General features: G+C 54.7%; 2 protein-coding genes across 4 annotated transcripts in view; both read left to right on the forward strand.

The window, feature by feature from the left end:
• Window positions 1–10,767, forward strand: part of SSH1 (slingshot protein phosphatase 1) — a 59,298-nt gene extending 48,531 nt beyond the window's left edge. For 2 of the 3 annotated variants that reach the window (XM_035017209.1, XM_035017210.1), the window contains 2 exons: window positions 1,524–2,091; window positions 4,642–10,767. In XM_035017209.1, the coding sequence (XP_034873100.1) occupies window positions 1,524–2,091; window positions 4,642–5,895 (1,822 nt within the window). In that variant the 3' untranslated portion in view covers window positions 5,896–10,767. Of the gene's footprint in view, window positions 1–1,523; window positions 2,092–2,622; window positions 2,799–4,641 lie in introns of all 3 variants that reach the window. The other variant, XM_035017211.1, reaches the window with a different exon arrangement.
• Window positions 1–18,860, forward strand: part of CORO1C (coronin 1C) — a 116,822-nt gene that overhangs the window by 362 nt on the left and 97,600 nt on the right. The window lies entirely within an intron of this gene.

Here is an 18,860-nt window from a genome sequence, read left to right on the forward strand (position 1 = left end):
CAGGGCAGTTCCGATGCCTCAGGGCCGACTGGCTTCCGGCACCGACGAGCCGGGCCGTGTAGGGCAAGCTCGCCCATCTCCCCCGGCCCTGGTTTCCTCTTCTGAGTTTGCAGTCCAAGCCCACCTGGTAGGGCTGTTGTGAGATTTACCTGAGGACTGTGCAGGTTTACCTCTGCAGATGCCGGGCTAGACCTGGCTCGTGGTGAATAAAACGGAGCTTTTGAAATCTCTAACCCCCACCCAGAAAAGGTCTGCCCCGGACAGGGTATCCCCGGCGTATGGGGGGAATGAGCTGACACTGGAGGTTAGGGTGTCCCACGTCATACAGCCAGTGGGCAGCACAGGGGAGAGAGCACACCCGGGTCTGCCCGCCCCCAAGGCTCCAGTGTGGGGAGGCCCCGTGGAGGCAGATCCCCACTGCACCTGGGACTCCCTTTCTCCCTGGATTATTTCTGACTCGTATTATGAGGAGGCCACAGGCTCAGTCCACAGGCTTCTTGGCCGAGTGTGAGCAAGCAGGAGTGCCCTGGCAGGGTGGAACGGGGTCTGAGAACAGCTCTGGACATCTCTGGAGTCCCTTTACTGTCACCCAGGGAGCAGCTGGACAGATCCCCAGGCAGGGCCCCGGGACGACGAGGAGGGGGCGGAGGCATGGGCATCCTGCCTCCTTTCCCTTAGCCCTTCAGACACTTGCTGCCATCAGGGGCTTGCAGCCTCCACAGCCTCACCAGGGGTCTTCAGGCCGAGGTCACAGCCACAAGGCAGTGACCTTGACTTGCAGCCCCGTCTGGGGGCCCTCTTGGCCTTGCCTGGAACGGGCACACAGAGCCGTCTCGAACGGTCGTGGTGCTCCCGTGCGTTGCAAACAACAGCAGGCCCTTAATTCACACTGCCCTGTCCCCATCTCCTCTCGTCGTAGCCCGCACCCCTGCAGGGTGTTGGTACGGGTGCCCCAAGGGTCATGGAGGTGCCTTACCTGATTTCACATTAAAATGTTCTCTTCTTTTTTTTTTTTTGACCTTTACATTAGAAATGGGTTATAACCATACTACCACGATATCATAAGACCTATTTTTAAAAGTGACCTGTCATCTTTCTGACAAAAAAAAAAAAATCTTGTGGTTTTCTCCAGTTGTCCCAACTTGACGTGCATTATGTTTACCCATAAATCTCCATGTGCTCTCTGCTTCGGTCCCCGCTGTCTCCCTGCAGGATAGGGAGGAGAGGATTATTAGTCTACTGACAGATGGAGGGCCTCAGAGGTGGGACGGGCGGTGGCGTGGCTAAGTTCACAGAACGAGGCGGCACGGCGAGACCCTGATGGTACCCAAGGTCGAGACCGCCGTCACGGGTCTGCCACCTGGTCACTGCATGGCACAGTCACTGAGGGCTGCTGCCGGGAGCCCCGGGGGCTGAGCGTCCTAGCGCGCCATCTGTCAGCCGTGGGCTGTGTCTTGCTGTCCCTCCAGGGACCCTCAGGGCACTGGCCCCCATGACCTTCCTCTGCCCTTCCTCCCCCGCAGCAAACAACGGCACAACAAGCTGTGGCGTCAACAGAGCAACACCTGCGTCCAGCAGCCTGCGGACGACCCTGCAGGGTCGGGGGACTTCTTGCCGGAGGCGCTGGACGGCACCCCGGAGGCCCGGCTGCCCTGCCTGGACGATGCTGCCCAGCCCGCGTTCCCAGACAGCGGGGCCCCGGGAGGCCCCACTCTCCCCTGCTGCTTCCGGCGGCTCTCAGACCCCCTCCTGCCTTCCCCCAACGACGAACCTGGCAGCTTGGTCCACCTGGAGGATCTGGAGAGGGACGCTCTGTTGGAGGAAGCGGCCGAGCCGACTGAGGCACACATGCCAGCCAGACATCCCCAGGAAGCTTCTGGACCCTGCGAGAAGGAAGTGAGGAAGAAGCTGGAGTCCGGGAGCCCCAAGGCCCAGAGGGGCTCCTCGCAGCAGGTGGAAGAGATGGAAGGGGAGGAGGCCCTAGGGGCAGGGCGGTGGGGGCGGCCCCCACCCCAGCCCAGTAAAGGCCTGCTCAACCGGGAGAACCTTAACAACAACAACAGCAAGAGGAGCTGTCCCGACGACTTCGAGGTGGGCAAGGGGGGCCGGCGCGGAGGGTGAGGGCAGCGGCCGCTCCCCGAGCGCAGCTGCAGGGCGCCTGGGAGTGCGGGCGTACCGTGGGTCGGGGGTGTGCAGGGCCTGGCACTCATCCCTGCAGGCCCCCCACAATGCGCCTCATTCACAGCTGGTCAGAGCTTCCAGCTCGGTCTCTTTCTTACGTAGAATGTAAAACAAAACTTACCACCCAGCTTCAACATTTATCAACACAAGGCTATTCCTATTTCATCCCCGCCCCACTCGGTTTCCCCACACTCTGAATCATCTAACCAAACCCCAGCTGGGTCGCTTCATTCACAGATGCTTCCGTCTGTAACATAACCACAATAACACCTTGAAGAAATGGGTAGCAATTGCTCAGTATCATCAACTATCTGGTCTTCCAGCTCCTACTGTAATGCTCGACTCCATTAATCCCACGTGGCTATCCTATTTAAATGGTGGGTTTCGGCAACATGGTCTTAGCAAGCTGGCCCTTGCTCAGAAAATTATTAAATCCGCCAGGCTGTCCCCTCCTCCGGGGGGCCCAGGAGCCGAGGCTGGTGTCATGAGCGGTGTGCTGTGTTGCCCGCTCCCGGGTCCCACCCTCGCTCTGTACCAGCTCTTGCCACGGCCCGGGCCAAGGAGCTTCGCTTCCCCAGACCTCCCCGCCCATCTTCCGAGACAGCCGGGATTCACAGGTGAGAGCACTCGGCAATGCATTCCCACATCCAGAGGGTTTGTCTTTCCCATGTTCTCATACAAACGAAATGGGAAGTACCAGATGTTAGTTCCTGGTGAATTTCTCCCACCACTCACCCTTCCCTCAAAGAGCAAATACCTATAAAGACAGATGATACAAAACGCCTGTCCAGGACTGTCCATCAGTCTGAAACGGCACCGGGTGGGTCGTGGATGAACAGGGGCAGCATGGGTAAGGAGAGACATGAAGGACGGCCTGCCTTTCCTGGCCAGAATTGGATTGAATGGGTGAGGTTCTCTAGGGAATAGGACCAGGAGACAAGCACTCATTCACTTGTTCAACTCTCCTTTCCTGACTACGGTGCCAGGTTGGAGAGGGGTTGAGCTGCAAGGTGACTGTGCCTTCTCTGCTCCCCTCTGCCTGCTCAGCACCTGCTGGTCCCAAAGGTCTCAGCGGAGGTTCGGCACCTCAGGGAAGCCTTCCCTCTGCAGAAGACTTTGAGCTCACCTTTCTCCATCCTGTCACTTGTCACTCAGTTTTCTGGTCCACACTAGACCCTCTGAGGGCAGGGACCATGTCTTGTTTGCAGCCCCTGTGCCTGACGCCAGTCCTGACGTGTGACAGGCGCTCCCTAAATGTGAGTTGGATGCGTGAATTTGCTCCCAGCCTATTGCTCCTTGGGCTCCGAAAGGTAGTCCTAAATCTCCGACCGTGAGACATTCTAACCACATTTTAGAACATCAGGTCCTAAAGGTTTTAGGAGAAAACTTCAGTCAGAGCTTCAGAAAAATTTCTGGGTCAAGAGTTTGGGGGTGGTCAGGTCTCACTGGTTGACCCAGGAATCCTGACTAGGTTAGGAGATCCGGCCTCCCGCCTCCCCCACCACACGCTCTCTGTATGCTCCCCTGCAGCCTCTAGGAATCATGGCTGGGTTTCCTTACGATTCCTCCAGTATTGGACCACCCCATGACTTCTTCTCTTGGGGGACCTACATCTGTGACACAGGATAGGATTAGGCCCTGATGGTCAGGGCCGTGGGCAGGGGGCAGGGAGAAACATGGACCAGCAGCCCTTTGCCAGGGGGCCATTGTTTTAGGCCAGCTTGAGAATCTCGCAGCTAAACCACTGTCCACCTCAGCCCATAGGAGCAGCCCTGTTGTCTGTCGATGGGCGTGTGAGGGAGGTGAGCAGTTGCCCTGCCCGTCGGAAGGGCCCGATGTGGAGGCACATGGCACATTCGCCTAGAGGCAGGTGGCTTTCCTCAGAAAACAATGCAAACATGTTCCCCATTGGTCTATAAAACCCACCTCAGCCTGGTTCCCTCATGCGGGACTGTGAGCACCCGTGTTTGGGTCTGTACTGGAGTCTTTCCAAAGCCATTTTTGCCTTTGACCACCTCCACTGTGAAGACCACAGCCAATGGCTACATGGTGATTCTCTGGAGCTAGCTGTGTTCATGCTAGCAGGGAAGAGTCCCGTTTTCAGGCTGCGTACTCCCCAAGCACAGATTCTTTCTGAAAGGGAAAGAAAGGGAGAGGCGCCCGCATGAGATGGTGAAGGCAGGGTTGAGCAGGCTTTGCTCCTGACCGTGCTGGCCGTGTGGCCGGAGGTTTGCCCAGGATCGTAGTCATGTAGCTTCTGGACAGTTGGGTTCAGCATCTGCATCCACCACTCACTGTTCATGGCTGCGCGGGTTCCGAGAGACCTGTGTTCCTGCACTAGCTGGAGGGGGATGGGGGAGCACTGCCTTTCCAGTGCCTACCCAGGCCCACACACCCTGCTCGTGTGTTGCGGCCTCTGGCTCGCTGTTGTATACTCACGATGTTCTTGTCCCCTTTCAGCACGATGCTATATTCGGGATCCTTAACAAGGTGAAGCCTTCCTACAAATCCTGTGCCGACTGCGTGTACCCTGTAACCAGTGGGGCTCCTGAGGCCTTCAGGGAGCGGGGCGAGAACCCTGGAGCTCCCGCCATCTGTACCCAGCCAACCTTCCTGCCCCACCTCACTTCCTCCCCTGTGGCCCACACGTCCAGCAGATCCCGAGCTTTAGAGAAACTGGCGTCTGGCCCAAGCGAGAGTCCCCCATTGGTACCACCAGCAGGCTCGAGGAGGTCAGACGTCGGTGGCTCCGGGGCCGCGGCTGCCCCAGAACTACCAGCTAGCCTTTTGGAATCTTCCAGAGAAACCCAAAAAGTCCTGCCAAAGTCCCTCCTTTTGAAGAATTCTCACTGTGATAAGAATCCTCCAAGCATGGACGTAGCGAAGGATGAATCGCCGCCCAAGAAAGATCTGAAACCGGCCAAGGACCTGCGGCTTCTGTTCAGTAAAGAAGCCGAGAAGCCGACAACCAACAGCTACCTGATGCAGCACCAGGAATCCATCATTCAGCTGCAGAAGGCGGGCTTGGTCCGAAAGCACACCAAAGAACTGGAGAGGCTGAAGGGCACGCCCGCAGACCCAGCGTCTCCCTGCAGGGATGGCCCCGCCGGCAGGCTGGAGGCCAGCGTCCCCGAGGAGAATCCTGATCTGGCTCCTGTCCACCCACCAGGGCCCCCGGCCCTGCCCAGTCTCGCTGGGAGCGATGACAAGTCAGAGGCCATCCCGCCTCCGTTCGAAGGCGCCTCACTCAAGAGCCCCACTCCCTTCCTCTGCCGCCTGGATCACACCAGTCACTTCTCAAAAGACTTCCTGAAGACCATCTGCTACACCCCCACGTCCTCCTCCATGAGCTCCAACCTGACGCGGAGCTCTAGCAGTGACAGCATCCACAGCGTCCGAGGCAAGCCAGGCCTGGTGAAGCAGCGGACGCAGGAGATCGAGACCCGGCTCCGGCTGGCGGGCCTCACCGTCTCGTCCCCACTGAAACGCTCACACTCTCTGGCCAAGCTTGGAAGTCTCAACTTCTCGACAGAGGACCTGTCCAGTGAGGCAGATGCGTCCACCCTCACCGACTCCCGGGACGCCAAGTCGAGCGAGTCTTCCTTCTTGCGTGAGCCCCAGGCGACCCCAAGGAACCCAGCCACGACCTCTCAACCATCAGGGAAATCTGCTTCAGAACACTTGAGAAGCCCCTCGTGGATGAGCAAAAGCTGACCCGCCTCTTGCTGTATTCGGACATGTTTTCACGTGGTCCCTCCCTCTGTTTCACTGTGGGTTTTGGCCGTGATGTCTCCTAAATGATTGCCATTCTAACTCTCCCCACTCTCGCCGCAGAGAGGAGGAGAGAAAACAAGAATAACCCAGCACAAGAAGAAAGGGGGGGTGATGCCAGTGGGGTGGCCCAGGAGAGCCAGAAGCCGTCGGCCAGTAGATACAAAACTCCGATCCCCAAGTCCTGTGTTTTCAGGAAGAATCCTGTTCTTAAAAAGAGCATATACAGATATGCACACACATCCCGAATACTCCATTTGCACCGTGCAAAAGGGTGGCAGTGGTGACATTTCTGTCGCCACGGCGCACGTTCCTAGCTCATTCAGGCCCTTGCGGGGAAACCCTTGGATGGCAATATAAGTCCTACCTCTGTTCTTGCTGTGCTTTTTATTTTTAAAATACAGTAGTGACCAAGGCTCCTTCCAGGGAATAATGCTGTGTCAGAAAAGGTTTTTCCAAAAGAGAATTTTTTTTTAATTTTTATTTGGTGGGGACCCCCAAAAAGTGTTAAAAGACTTTTTAAGTCGACTGCACTCACCACCACTAGGTAAAGTTAGACAAGGCCGTGGAATACTGTTGTTGAACCAACTCTGTGGTGCGTGGAGATCATCTGTGCAGTTGGATTCCTTGTCCTGGTGTGTTGTCCCAGCGGAGCGGCGTGTGTCTGGCCGGCCCTGGGGTGAGGAGGGGGGATGTGTATATGGGACGTCCTCAGTCATTGCTAATGCTGACGTGTAAGTTGCCCCTGGTCTGGGGAGAAGGACCCAAAAAGCATCACTGCGCCTCATCTGCTGCTAAACCCGATGTGGTTGCGTTGAGGCTTTGAAAGCGCTCGAGTATCTGGCAGGGGCGGTGGGTCCGAGACGTGGATCGGCCTGCCAGGAGCCCGGGCCCTTGGGCTCATGAGGTCACCGGAGCATGTTCGGGGAGGAAAGGGGGCTTTAAGCGGTCATGAGCAGCTCTGCCAGTCGCTCTCCAGGAACAGCCCTGCAGCTTCTCGGAGAAACAAGACCATTGAAAAGCTTCACAGATGTTTACAGTCGCCCCTTCCTTCCATGAGGCTACTGTTCCCTATCTCTCTTTGGCCCTTCCTAGCGGTGAGGACAGAGTAGAGGAGGGGTAGGGGTCTGTAGTCCTGGCCTGGGCTGGGGGGTGTGATGGGGGGGCCTTCAGAATCAGGTGAGCTGAGCCTGTGACACTCACTGGCCCGGGCCCCGGGCCTGGGCGGAGGGAGTCCGCTGGTGTCGGTCGGCAGGACGGGCTGTTTAAAGTATTTTGAAGAGAGAGAGAGCAGGGAAAAGGGCTTGGTAGTAAGGCAGAAGGGTTTCATTCAGGGAGTCCGCAGCGCTGTTATACAGACCCGTGAGCTAAGGATGGCTTTTATATTTGTAAGGGGTTATTAAAAACAACAACCTAATCTGCAACAGGGACCGTGTAGCCTGCACAGCCCAAGATCCTCACGATCGAGCCCTTTCTAGAAAAGGTTTGCTGACCCTTGGTTTCATTTGACAACACAGGGCTGCCCGGGGCCCTCCAGGAAGAAACTGGCAGATCTGAAGCCCTCCTCCCCTGCCTCTTGGACACCTCAGGCCCAACCCTTGCCTTCTCCTGACCCAGACCTTGCCCACCCACCCCTGCGTGCTCTCCTGCAGGGTGGGGGTAGCTGCGTAGGTATGGGGCGCTGCCGGCTGAAGCTTTCTTTTGCACTCAGCTGTCAGCCAGATGTATTCAGTGGAACTAGAAGCCTTCCGGCGCCAGCCAAGCTCAGAAAGTGGCCGAAGGAACTGCCATCTTGTATCTTAACAGTGGTCGGACCTGGGTCCCCGAGAGCAGCCAGAGAGCACCCCAGGCAGGGTCTTCAGGAACAAGGGTGGACAAGGGTGGTCCACATTTCAACTGGTGGGTGGAGTTTGTGCCGAAACACTCTCTCCAGGAACTTTTCCTCCCCAGTGTTGTTTTTTTTGTTTGTTTTTAACATAATGTTATTTTATAGGAATTTGTTTTCCCACCCCTATCAATTGAAATCACCTTAAAAGGTGATTATCTACTTCTTCCTGGAAACCCTATTGGGGTTCCCTTCCCCTGCCCCCCGCCAAAAGAAACATCATTCTCCAAAAACATAATTGAGTTCAATATGTTTTGCCAAATTAAATTTCACGAGGTGGCTCCATTTTTGTGTCAGATGATCCTTTAGATTTGATGCTGATGGGCTTATGTTGCTCTTTTAACCACACATGTCTGGTGTGTGAGAACAATATATTTTTGCAAACTTTAATTTTGAAAGCGTAGGAGGAGGATTACAAATTGGAGTGAGTCTTCGGCCTTTGGTGACCCTTTCGTTTTCACAAGCACGGCTTGTAGGTCAGCATCTACACAGACCAGGGCCCGGGTCCCCATTATCAAAGCAAAATGGTGGCGTTCTTGATTGGGTGGATAACACCGTGGCCTGGAGGAAAGTATACGAACTTTTTTCCATGACTCACTGGCCTCTGAAAAGAAAGTCTGTGCCATAAGATAGGCCGCATCTTGACCAATGCTCTGTCTGGAATCTTTGCTGATGGCAAACGTGCTGAACGTGGGGGGCACAAGTGGGAGGCGGGGGTTTCTGCTGGTGAAAGCCATTGATCCTGGTGACCACCATCTTCAGGGAATGTCCTTATTGAAATGGAGAGCGGGATTTTTCTAGATCAGCTGGATAATCTCCCTGAGTCTTGAACTGCCTTTCATGTCCCACCTCGCCTCTGTCTCTTCTACTGTAATTCAGGCGGCGTGCCGCAAGTTAGACTGACCTTCCCTCCATCTTCATCTTGCATTGATCCGGGGTGGGGTAGAGGGTCTTCTTGTCAAGCTTTGTTAAGTACGAGGGGGAAACCGGATCCGGGGAGAGGAGGAACCACGCTGCCCTCTGATCTTGATTCCATAATGCCAATTTCAGTTTCTCTGCCTTCATGCTACTTTAGGGTGTTGGAGCGATGGTCACCGCTGAAGAACCTCAGCACAAGGCTTCTTGCTCTTGGCATTCCCCGTTTCTTTGATCTCTTCGCGGGGACCCATGCCGACCTCTGGGTGCCCAACAGCACGCTCCTGGGTGGTGACACCGTTTGCATGCGTGAGATCACTCACCAGCTGCTCCCAGGTGGCCGCACTGTCCAGCCTTCCCTTCCGTTCCACCCCACCCCTCTAGCCAAAAACCATTCCAGCCCATTCTTAAAGCCTTTTCCCCCCTGGATAAGCCCAGAGGATGCCACAGGGTGGAGCCAAAGTTGCAAGAGCATTAGCATCTTCAGGACAGCCCTGTACTTCGGCACTCTTGTCTCTCCACCCTGGCCCGATCCCAGAAGGTTCATGACTCCCCCGGCCCCCCTGGGGCCTTTCCTCCCCAGTGAGAAGAATTGATGCGTCATTTAGGCACGGTCATATACGTGACCTAACCCAAAATCTCTGTTGACCAGAAAGGCTTTGTTCCAGAATACATTCCGCCCAACCCTCCTCTGGCTGGCCACCTAGCAGAGCTTCCCCCGGACCCGGTGAGGATAGCCACGTGACCTCCGGCAGGAGAGCTAGGCAGGCTAAGGAACTGGCGACACTTAGCACAGCGAAGGTGCCCCCACTCCGCTGCCATCCCACAGGTTCTTGCCAATGCTGCATGCCAAACAAAGGGAGTTGATTGAGCCCCCCATGCTCAGCTACTTGGTCTTTTTATTGTGTACTCTGCAACTGCATACTTATGTGTATGAGCTCACTCTGCATACATACATATATATATATGCATATATATATATGCATATATATATATGCAACTTGAATCAAATCATCTTGCGGGTCACTTCTCTCCCATCCACATACATGCTGTGTCACCCTAGTACAAAGCGGATCACCTTGACCGATGTGGAATGGGGCCGTGTGCAGCGCTACTCCTTGGAGACCCGGACATTGACCCCCCCCCCCTTTTGTCTAGCGGTAGGTGCCACGGCCCGGCTTCGGTCAGTCTCTGCAACAGGAGTCTTTACAACCAGCCCCCCCTCAGCCCCTCTGCTGTCCTTTGTGTTGGCCGTGCCACACAAGAAGGTGGCTGCTTCCTCCCCCTTTTCCGACACTGTAATTATTGTTTTACAATTGAGTGCCTTAATAATAGTTTACAAATACTGTGTATTTATGGGAAACTGGTAAGCTCTCACCTTCTGTGATTGGACCTTTGCCTTGTCAGTGGTGGTTAGCGTGAGGGCTGGAGCTCGCCCTACCCCGTGCTTGTGCTCATCTGCTGTGCGATCGTATGCGGGGGTGGGGGGGTGCCCCCCGCAACTGTCCAAGGAGCTTTGGTGGTTCCTGCAGGCGAGGCAGGCACTGGCTCACAATGTGTCCCACGGTAGCAAGGAAAGCACAGAACTTGGTTTGCTAGCCAGCCGGGGGTGCACTGCCCCCTCCCCCCATCACACAGTTGTACTCTTGTTTAATAGAGCTGTGTTACCACCCAGGCCTCCCTGTTTTCTCCTCCGTTGGTGTCCTGAGCTCGCTGCAACCAAATGCGGGGACAGACACCAGCCCCTGCAAAATCAGGAGCTCTCTAAGATAAGTTCTTTGGTTCTCAGAAGCTGCCAGTGGGTTCCAGCGTGTTGCGTTAAGATATCAATGATTTTTTTTTTATTCTATTGTTTTTCTTCGTGTTTTTTTATATTATATATTTAAAAGGCAGTATCTTTTGTACTGTGAATTTGCAGTAGAAGATGCATAATGCACTTTTTTTTTTTTACTTCTGTTGGTGTGTACTGTAATAGTCTGTGTGCTTGTGATGAAAATAAACTTTTTCTTTATAAACGTTTGACAACCTGTGAACTCATGCAAAAGGAAGCTGCTTCTTCAGTCCTTGCCAAGACAGTCTGCATATCTGCATCATCCTGACAGCCAGTCTTTACTGAGCACCTACTTTGTGCTAAGCCCCATGCTATAGAAACCCGGACACATTAGACGGAAGAAAGAACAAGGGAACAGATGTTAGCTCCTCTAGGAATTGTCTTGTTTCTCCTCCCGATTTTATTAGTAAGGAAGAGCGGGCCCGCATGTGGGTGGTCATTTGTACACCCAAAAAAACCTGTCCCTGCCAAGGTGGGACTTGGACTCTGGGAGGTGTCTCTTCTTGCTCGAGTGTGTTCAGCACCACCACCTAAGCTAGCCCAGCCACACGTCATGGGAGAGGAGACTGTGGAGGCTGATTACTGCTGGTGGCCAAGGCAAGAGTCCCAGGGAACCTCAGTTGTGCATACAACAAAGGCTGATCTTCTGCCCAGGTCCCAATCCACTGCAGGTCAGGACCCTTTTGGTGGCTCTCCTCCCTTGGTGACTCACGAAGCTGAGCTGCTTGTGTTTTAAACCCTGCTATCTTGGTGTCCTTTGCTCTGGCTGCGCAGTCAGGGGAAAGAGCATGGGGACTCACATTCACTCCAAGAAACACTATGTTTCGTTCACCTCGCCTTGCTGTGTCTGTCGCCTGGGCTCACAGGAGACTGATGGGTAAAGCAGAATGCAAGCGGATTACTTGAGAGCAAGAATTAATAGCTGTCAAGCAGGTCCGAGTACTCTCACTTGTCAATGAGCACACGGAGTCCTCTAGACAAATCTACATTTGAAGCCAAATTAGGGTTAGGAATTGTTTATGGAGTAGGAAATCAAAGCAAAAGGTTAAGGTGGGGTGGGGTGGGGGGTGATTCCTGTGGTTAGTGCCAGCACGCTTCAGGGCAGTCCTTTCTGTAAGATGTTCGTGAAACCAAACCACTGAGGGTCCTGGTTCAGGACAGGCTTCGTCGTTGGCAAGGCTGGAGACACCTCCTAAATTCTCTTCAGGCTCCAAACATGAATCAGAGCCTGGGGAACGGGCCCAGCACTCTGTACGCTCCTGATGGATTCCCTGGGAATTCTAATGGCCAAGCACAGAAACCATCAAAGTAAGAGTGTGATGCAATGGGGCAGGTTTCCACTTCGCTAGCCACGATCACATTCCACACAGCTTCCTAGAGACAACACCCACATCCCCCTAACAGAACCCGGATGATCCCCAAACTCGTCAGATATTCCATTTACCCAGGGCCCTAGGAGACCGTTCCTATCATCGGCTGATTTTTACCCTGATTTCATCCTCAGAGTAACGATCCTGAGGTTGGAGTGTGATCCCAGGTTACGCCACCAGCGGGGGTAGTTTGTAGAGGAGGACAACCCCCTCCAGCCCCCCATCCTCCCCCCTCCCACTTGCTGCTTGTGTTCACGCCTGGAGAAGCCCCTCTTGGCCAGATGCTTGGAGGAGGCTCCAGAAGGCGGGGCTTGGGGAATGACTGGCCTTTCAGAAGGATTCACCTCACGGTGGGGAAGCCCTTTCTAAAGATGTCCACCAACAGCGTCCAAAGTGAGCCCTGCTCAGAAAACCCAGCTATGCATCCTGTACCCTAGCAGGAGGGAGCAGATTCTACCCGCCCTTCTGTGTACCTGGCACTTTACATAAGGAATCCCGGAGTCCTCGAAACAGCCCTGTTGATGTGATCCGCAGCTCACACATGAAGAGACAGGCCTGCAGAGGGCAAGTGGTTTGCCCACGGTTACATCTGGGAAGTGGTGAAGCCAGTAGGTACTGCTTATTCCCCGCCTGAAACCTTACCCAGAGCTGTCCCCACCCCAGAAGTAGAAAAAGCAACCTGAAGATGCATCTTGGTCTCCCTATAGGTATCAGCAAGAAAACACAGGAGTCAGGAATGAAGCCTCCAGCCCCTGCAAAATCTGACCCACGTCGTGCTCCAAAGGCTATTTGGATGACAAAAAGGTGTGTGTGTCTCTTTCCCAAGTCCTGTCCACCATTTTTTGCCTTTAAAGGGAAACCGCTCTTGCATCCTGAAGTATAGTTGTAAAGGGTCCCATTCCAGCTCAAAAGTCCTCTTGTTGTAAACTGTTCCAGCAAATAAAATGTTGGTGTTGGCAGGAACAGCCTCCCAGCGTAGGAAAGGATGCATAAGACCCTGATGCGAAGAGACAGATTCTCCTGCAGGTGGTATGTTGGAGGTGGTGAGCTGTCTAGTTTGGAAGTCGGATATCAAAATGGGTTAAGGACAATGCTACCTACCTCGTGGAGCCAAGAATTTGAGAATTAGCTGATAATGTATGCAACCCCCTTTGGCCTGGCCCACCACCCATGTTGTATCATGGTGGCTGTTCTTGTTGGTACTGGTGGGAGGGAAGGGGGGACGGAAGCGGGAAGGAAGTAGCCTACACTGAGCATCTACTGCTTGCAAGTTTAACATATATCACTGGGTTGGTCCTCACAACAGATTTGACCCCCTTTTACAAACAAAAAAGTGGAAGCTCAGGGAGGTTAGGGAATGTGGGTCAGAGCCACACAGCCAGAAAGGGACAAAAGTCCAGGATGCCTGACTCCAGATTCATATACCTTCTACCCCACCATCCTCTCCCCAAAGAAAATAGTCTATAGTGTACTTAGTGCAATGCTGAGCACATAGTAGGTGCTTAATAAATATTTGATGATTGTGAATGAGCATTCATTTGATGATTGTGAATGAAATGTGCTCTGAAAGCGAGTCCTCATTTCATTCACCAAGGCCTGGAAAGTTTGGGGACACCCATGATTGCCTAAACCAAGTCCCTCTGGGGCAGGGTCGGTACCTGACACCTTCTGGACCCCAACGAGGGCTTGGCATATTGGACCGAACCTTAAGTCAGCATCAGGCATTAGCTATGAATCTAAGAATCCTGAGTTTTTTGGAGTCCAGAGCATCTGAAAGGTCACCCAAGCCAGGTCCCTTTATAACATCCATCCCTTCTGGCATTCTCCCCCCTCCCCCTGCCCAATTTGCGGCTCCCCTGCCATGTGCCAGGCGCTGGGGACAAAGAGGAGGCCATCTGTTTCATCCCTGGGGGTCCTGACAGAAAGCCCTTCTGTAAACGACAGGAAAAAAATACACCACCTGCTAACAGAAATGGAGTCAGACAGGTAGGAGTCAAGGTTTATGTTTTTTCCTCTTTTTCCCTATTTTCCCGCATCTCTGCAACAGGGTTCTGTTACTTTTATAATGAAAAAGAGAAACGTAAAGATTTAATAAAAGGATGCTTTTGTATTGAGCTAAAATTTGCACTGTAAACTCCCAGGCTCTTGGCTCTGGGGGACTCAGCACAGCATTTTGCGGGAGAAGGTCTTTGCTCCCCTCTGATGAGCTGGCACAGCCCTGGGAACAGACAGAGTGCTCCCAGATTGCAGTGGCTCAGTATCCTGCTCTGTGAGCTTCTCCAGGCTACTCAGGCCCACCCTCTGAGCGTCTGGGGGGTGGTGATGTAGCATCCCGGGTAGGCTTCACGGGCAGCTGCACAGGACTCTGCACTTACCAGGGCACTGCGATTGGTCTGAGGCTCTGCTTGTCACTCTTGAAATCCTTAATAATTCTTTTTTTTAAGATTTTATTTATTTATTAGAGAGCACGCACACATGGGTGGGAGAGAGAGGGGGGAGGGGGAGAGGAAGAAGCAGGCTTCCCGCTGAGCAGGGAGCTGGACATGGGGCTCCATCCCAGGACCCTAGGATCATGACCCGAGCCGAAGGCAGATGCTTAACCGACAGCCACCCAGGCGCCCTGAAATCCCTAATAATTCCTTAACAAAGACCAGGCCTTTTCATTTTGCAACAGGGTCCTGCAAATTACGTAGCCGGCCCTGGCAGTGTCACCTGTCCAATCAAGGGCTTCGGAGGAAGACAGGCCTGGACCCCAATCCCAGCTCCCTGACTCACCTGCTCTGTGCCCTGGAGCAAGTGACTTAACCTCCCTGTGACTCAGTTTCCCAAGGTGAAGAACAAAAATAACCTCATAATGCTGTGCTAGAGATCGGCACTGGGTAGTTAGCACCAAGTACACCGCCTGAATTTTAGTGTTATTTGTTACATGAAGTACTTAGTACAGGTCCTGGCCAAAGTAATCCTTCGGTGAGTCGTTGCTGGAACAGTGGGGAAGACTGGGTAGACACGCGCAGATCAGACCCTGCTGATGGGCAGCTCTCCTCCCCACCCTGCTTCCTTAGCAGGGCTCTGAAGGGCAGAGGGAGGCAAGGGGGAGGGGGACTCCGCTGGGGTGTGCACACACATCCTCCCCACCCCCGGCCACTGAACCCTCCAAGGACGCTGGCTCTGCGTCTCTCCGGATACAAACACCGCCCGTCCCCGACCTGGCCCCGCGTGGTTCTTTGCAATAAAGCCTTTGGGAGAGGGAACGGCGTGGGCGGCCTGGGAGCGTGGGCCTGTCCCTGCTGCGATCCAGCGGCACATCCTGTTCTGGCGTTGCCATGGCACAGCCAAACATCTGCCACAACAGACGGCCGTGGCCGGCGGCTGGCAGCGGGGCCGTGGCCAGCCACGGGAGGCCGGGGTGGAAAGGACGCAAGACGCAGCAAGACTGGAGCTGAACCCGGACCTGGGAAACCTCCTCGAAACCAATCCCACCCCCCTCCCACCCCACCCCACCCCACCCCACCCCACCCCAGCCTCCGCCGCAGATGCATGCACATGCACGCGCACAGGCACGCGCACCCGCACCTGCACCCGCACAGAGCCGAACGCAGGCGCGCACGTGCACACGGTGTCTGGAAGGCCTCCGGGACCCGCGCGTCTCCCCTAGGGAACAGTGCCTGATTCCCGAGGTTCTTCCTGGAGGTCCCGGGAGAAGATCCCAAGTGCCCAGCCCTAGCAGGACGGTCCCCCCACCCCCGCCACCCCGAATTCTCATCCTGGCCTAGCTCACAGCCAGGCTCCCAGAGCTGCCCTTAGGCGGCCCCATCCTGCTCCCAAAATGGAATTTGCTCTCCTGGTTGTTATTGTTTTTCCTGATTCGAAAGTAAAACACAGTCATTGTATCAAAATCACGTGATGTCTAGAGTGCCAGTAGCTGCCCCGGGAGGGTGTATGAGCGGGCGCTTGCTGCGCGGCACACTTGCATGCATAAAGCGCTTAGAATGGCACCGGGCCCAGGTAGGTGCTATACATGCCCTTGTCAAATAAAACAGTTGCTAATATCTGATTCCATACATCAAGCTGGCAACGCAGGTGTGAACACATTTCCTACAGGAAGAAACAGAGGCTCAGATAAGTGACATCACCTGCCTAAGGCCCCTAAGGAGTGTCTGACCCCGATTTGAATCCGGGTGACACCAACACTAGAGCTTTAAGCCCAGAATCTTCCACCACCAACAACCCCTTTTGCAGCTTCTCTTAGTCCTTGAACACCTCCTCTCTTTAGGCCACACGTCCCCAGCCCTGACCTCATTCCTGCTGGAAGCCTCAGGGGTCCAGCTGAGGTCACAGTTCTGGACTCTAGACTCACGGAGGCCACACCCTGTCTGGGGCCTTTGCGCTCTCCTCACCCATTAGCCTGAGTTCCTGCCTTCCAAGGGTTTCCGCACTCCCTGCCTGTTGCCTCCCAGAGCCTAGACCTCAGTGACATCACGCCTCTTCCCTCCACCCACTTTCTCTGCCCGGCAGTGGAGGCTCGGTTGGGATCCTAATGTTAGTTGTAACAAGTGACACCCCTTGAGCTACCAGACAAGCTGGCTTTGTTTTCACCATTGTTCAGATGAAGAGACTCAGAAGTTAAATGGCTTACCCAGGTCGCCCAGCCAGAAAGTAGACAGAATTCCAGATCCACCTCTTCCAGAAAGCCATCACTAAAAGCACGCCCCCAAGTCTGCAAGAGAGGGCTATTTAGTCTGAGCACTCCATGGGTGCTTACAAGACTGTGAGCCCCTTAGGTTGGGGGCTGGGTCAGCTTTATTGTGGCCCCCCCCATGCCTGACATAATAGGCACTCAATAAATATTTGTTCAATAAATGGTTAAATAAATAAATTGATGAATGATGGAGCGGATCTCTTTTCCCCTTTGGGGCCATGAGAGGTTTGCGGGAGTCAGGCAGACCCGGTTGAATCTTTCCTCTGCCACTTCCTGGCTGCGTGACCTTGGCCCAGTTGCCTAACCTCTCTGAGCCTCCACTTCCCTCTCTGTAAAATAGGGTTACGGTCTGTGGGGAGGGGTGAAGATGACTTACAATGGCTGTACATAGTAGGTGTTCAGGCAACAGCACCGTAGAGAGATAATTCAGGCCCGGAATCAGGCTGTGAGGGTTCCCAATCTGAGCTCCAACACCCACTAACTGTGTGGCCTCAGACAAATCACTTTCCTTCTCTGGACTCATTTTCCAGATCTGTCACTTGGGGATCATGACAGCACTGATCACTCGAGGTGGTGAGGATTAAAGGAGAGTCCACCTAGTAAGTCCCCTATAAACATGGGCTTCTGTGATTTGGGGTGAGTCCTCCCACTTCTTCTACCCCAGGGCCTTGCTCCCTGCTAGGCACAGGATAAGTGCTCAGATTGCTGAAGGAACCGAATCTCCTTTCTGTGGCTGTTTGGCTATGGGCCCAGAGGACCGAAGCAGCTCCCAGAACACCCTCCCCACCGGGCCAGCCCTGGGGTGTTTTTCCATCAGACCTCCTGACTAGGTGGAGACGGAGCTTCGGCCCTGTCACTACCTTTGTGCTGAGTTCAGTGGAGCTGGGATGGCAGCTTCTCCTCCAGGAGAGCACCTCCCCACAGAGGCTGGAAGGAGGTGGGGAGGGTTGGAGCGGGAATGGAAGCCCCCCCAAAGTTAGCCTCGCACCCCAAGGGGAGGAAGCTACTTGTACAGGAGGGTGGGACTCAAGCTGAGCACTACTCCTAGCTGTGTGCCTGGGGACATGTCCCCCCACCTCTCTGAGCCTCGCTGGCTGGACAATGGGCTGTCGATGACACGTGTGCCCCCTAGAATTGTTGAGAAGCAGGTGAAGGGTGGAGCATACAGTAAGCGTTCCATAAATGTACCAGGCACTGCTGTCTCAGCTTTTACTGTACAGCTCCTGACTTCCACAGATGGGGAAACTGAGGCCCAGAGAGGGCCAGTGACTTGTCCAAGGTCACAGAGCCTGTATCTTGCTGGTTCCAGCCGTGGCCTTAGCCATTCTCCCTGCTCAGCCCCAAAACAACCAGCAGGGCTGGGCTTCTGGGCAGACCAGGCAGGGGTCTCCCTAGAGCAGAGGGGGTGGTGGAGAGCAATTGTAACAGCCCCCTTTACCCAGGGCCTTGTTTTCTCGTTAAATCCTAAAAACTCTATGAAAGTGCTATTGTCATCCCCATTTTACAGATGAGGGAACAGAGGCTCAGAGAGGTGACTGTCCCTTGCCCAAGCATACAGTGGAAAAGGGAGGCTCTTGACCCCAGCCCCAGATCTGTTTGTTGAATGAAGGAAGTGACAGTGGCCAGTCCAGGGACACACAATGAGTTGTGTGGTTTCAGGAGCTCAGTTGGCCTCCCATAACCGGGAAAGGGAGGTGAGGGGGACACACAAGGTCTGCAGCCTCTGGGCTTGGCATGTTATTAGAAGCTCCCAAAGGGAAGGTGAGAAGGGGCCCTATCACCCATACGCCCTCCTCCCCCTATGGGTCCAGAAGCCTCTCGGGGTGGCAAAAGGGTGTCGGGATGGCTTCTGCAGCCCCAGGGGGCAGGGAGGGGTCGCACTGGGCCAGATGGGTGGACTCTAAGCACTGCCTTCTACCTGCTGGTCCACAGGATGCTCCCCTGTCCCTGGCTCCACTCCTCACAGGACCGCTGGCCTCCTCGCAGGGACCCCAGGGACCATGCCCCTCCTCCTCCTGCCGGGCCCATGGTACATAGTCTGGAGGAGAGTGGGAATGGCCCGCACCTCCTGAGCCCTCCGGCCTCCAGTCCAAGGGTCCCAGCTGCAGGCCCTGTGTGCCCACCAGCCTCCAGGGGCACCATCTCCGGCAGGGTGGCGGGGGGCATGACTGAAGGCCAAGGCCAAGAGCAGGTGCACTTAATACAGTT

The sequence above is a fragment of the Mirounga leonina genome, unplaced genomic scaffold (assembly GCF_011800145.1).
Source record: "Mirounga leonina isolate KUSES-001 unplaced genomic scaffold, KU_Mleo_1.0 Mir_171, whole genome shotgun sequence".
Lineage (NCBI taxonomy): Eukaryota > Metazoa > Chordata > Mammalia > Carnivora > Phocidae > Mirounga > Mirounga leonina.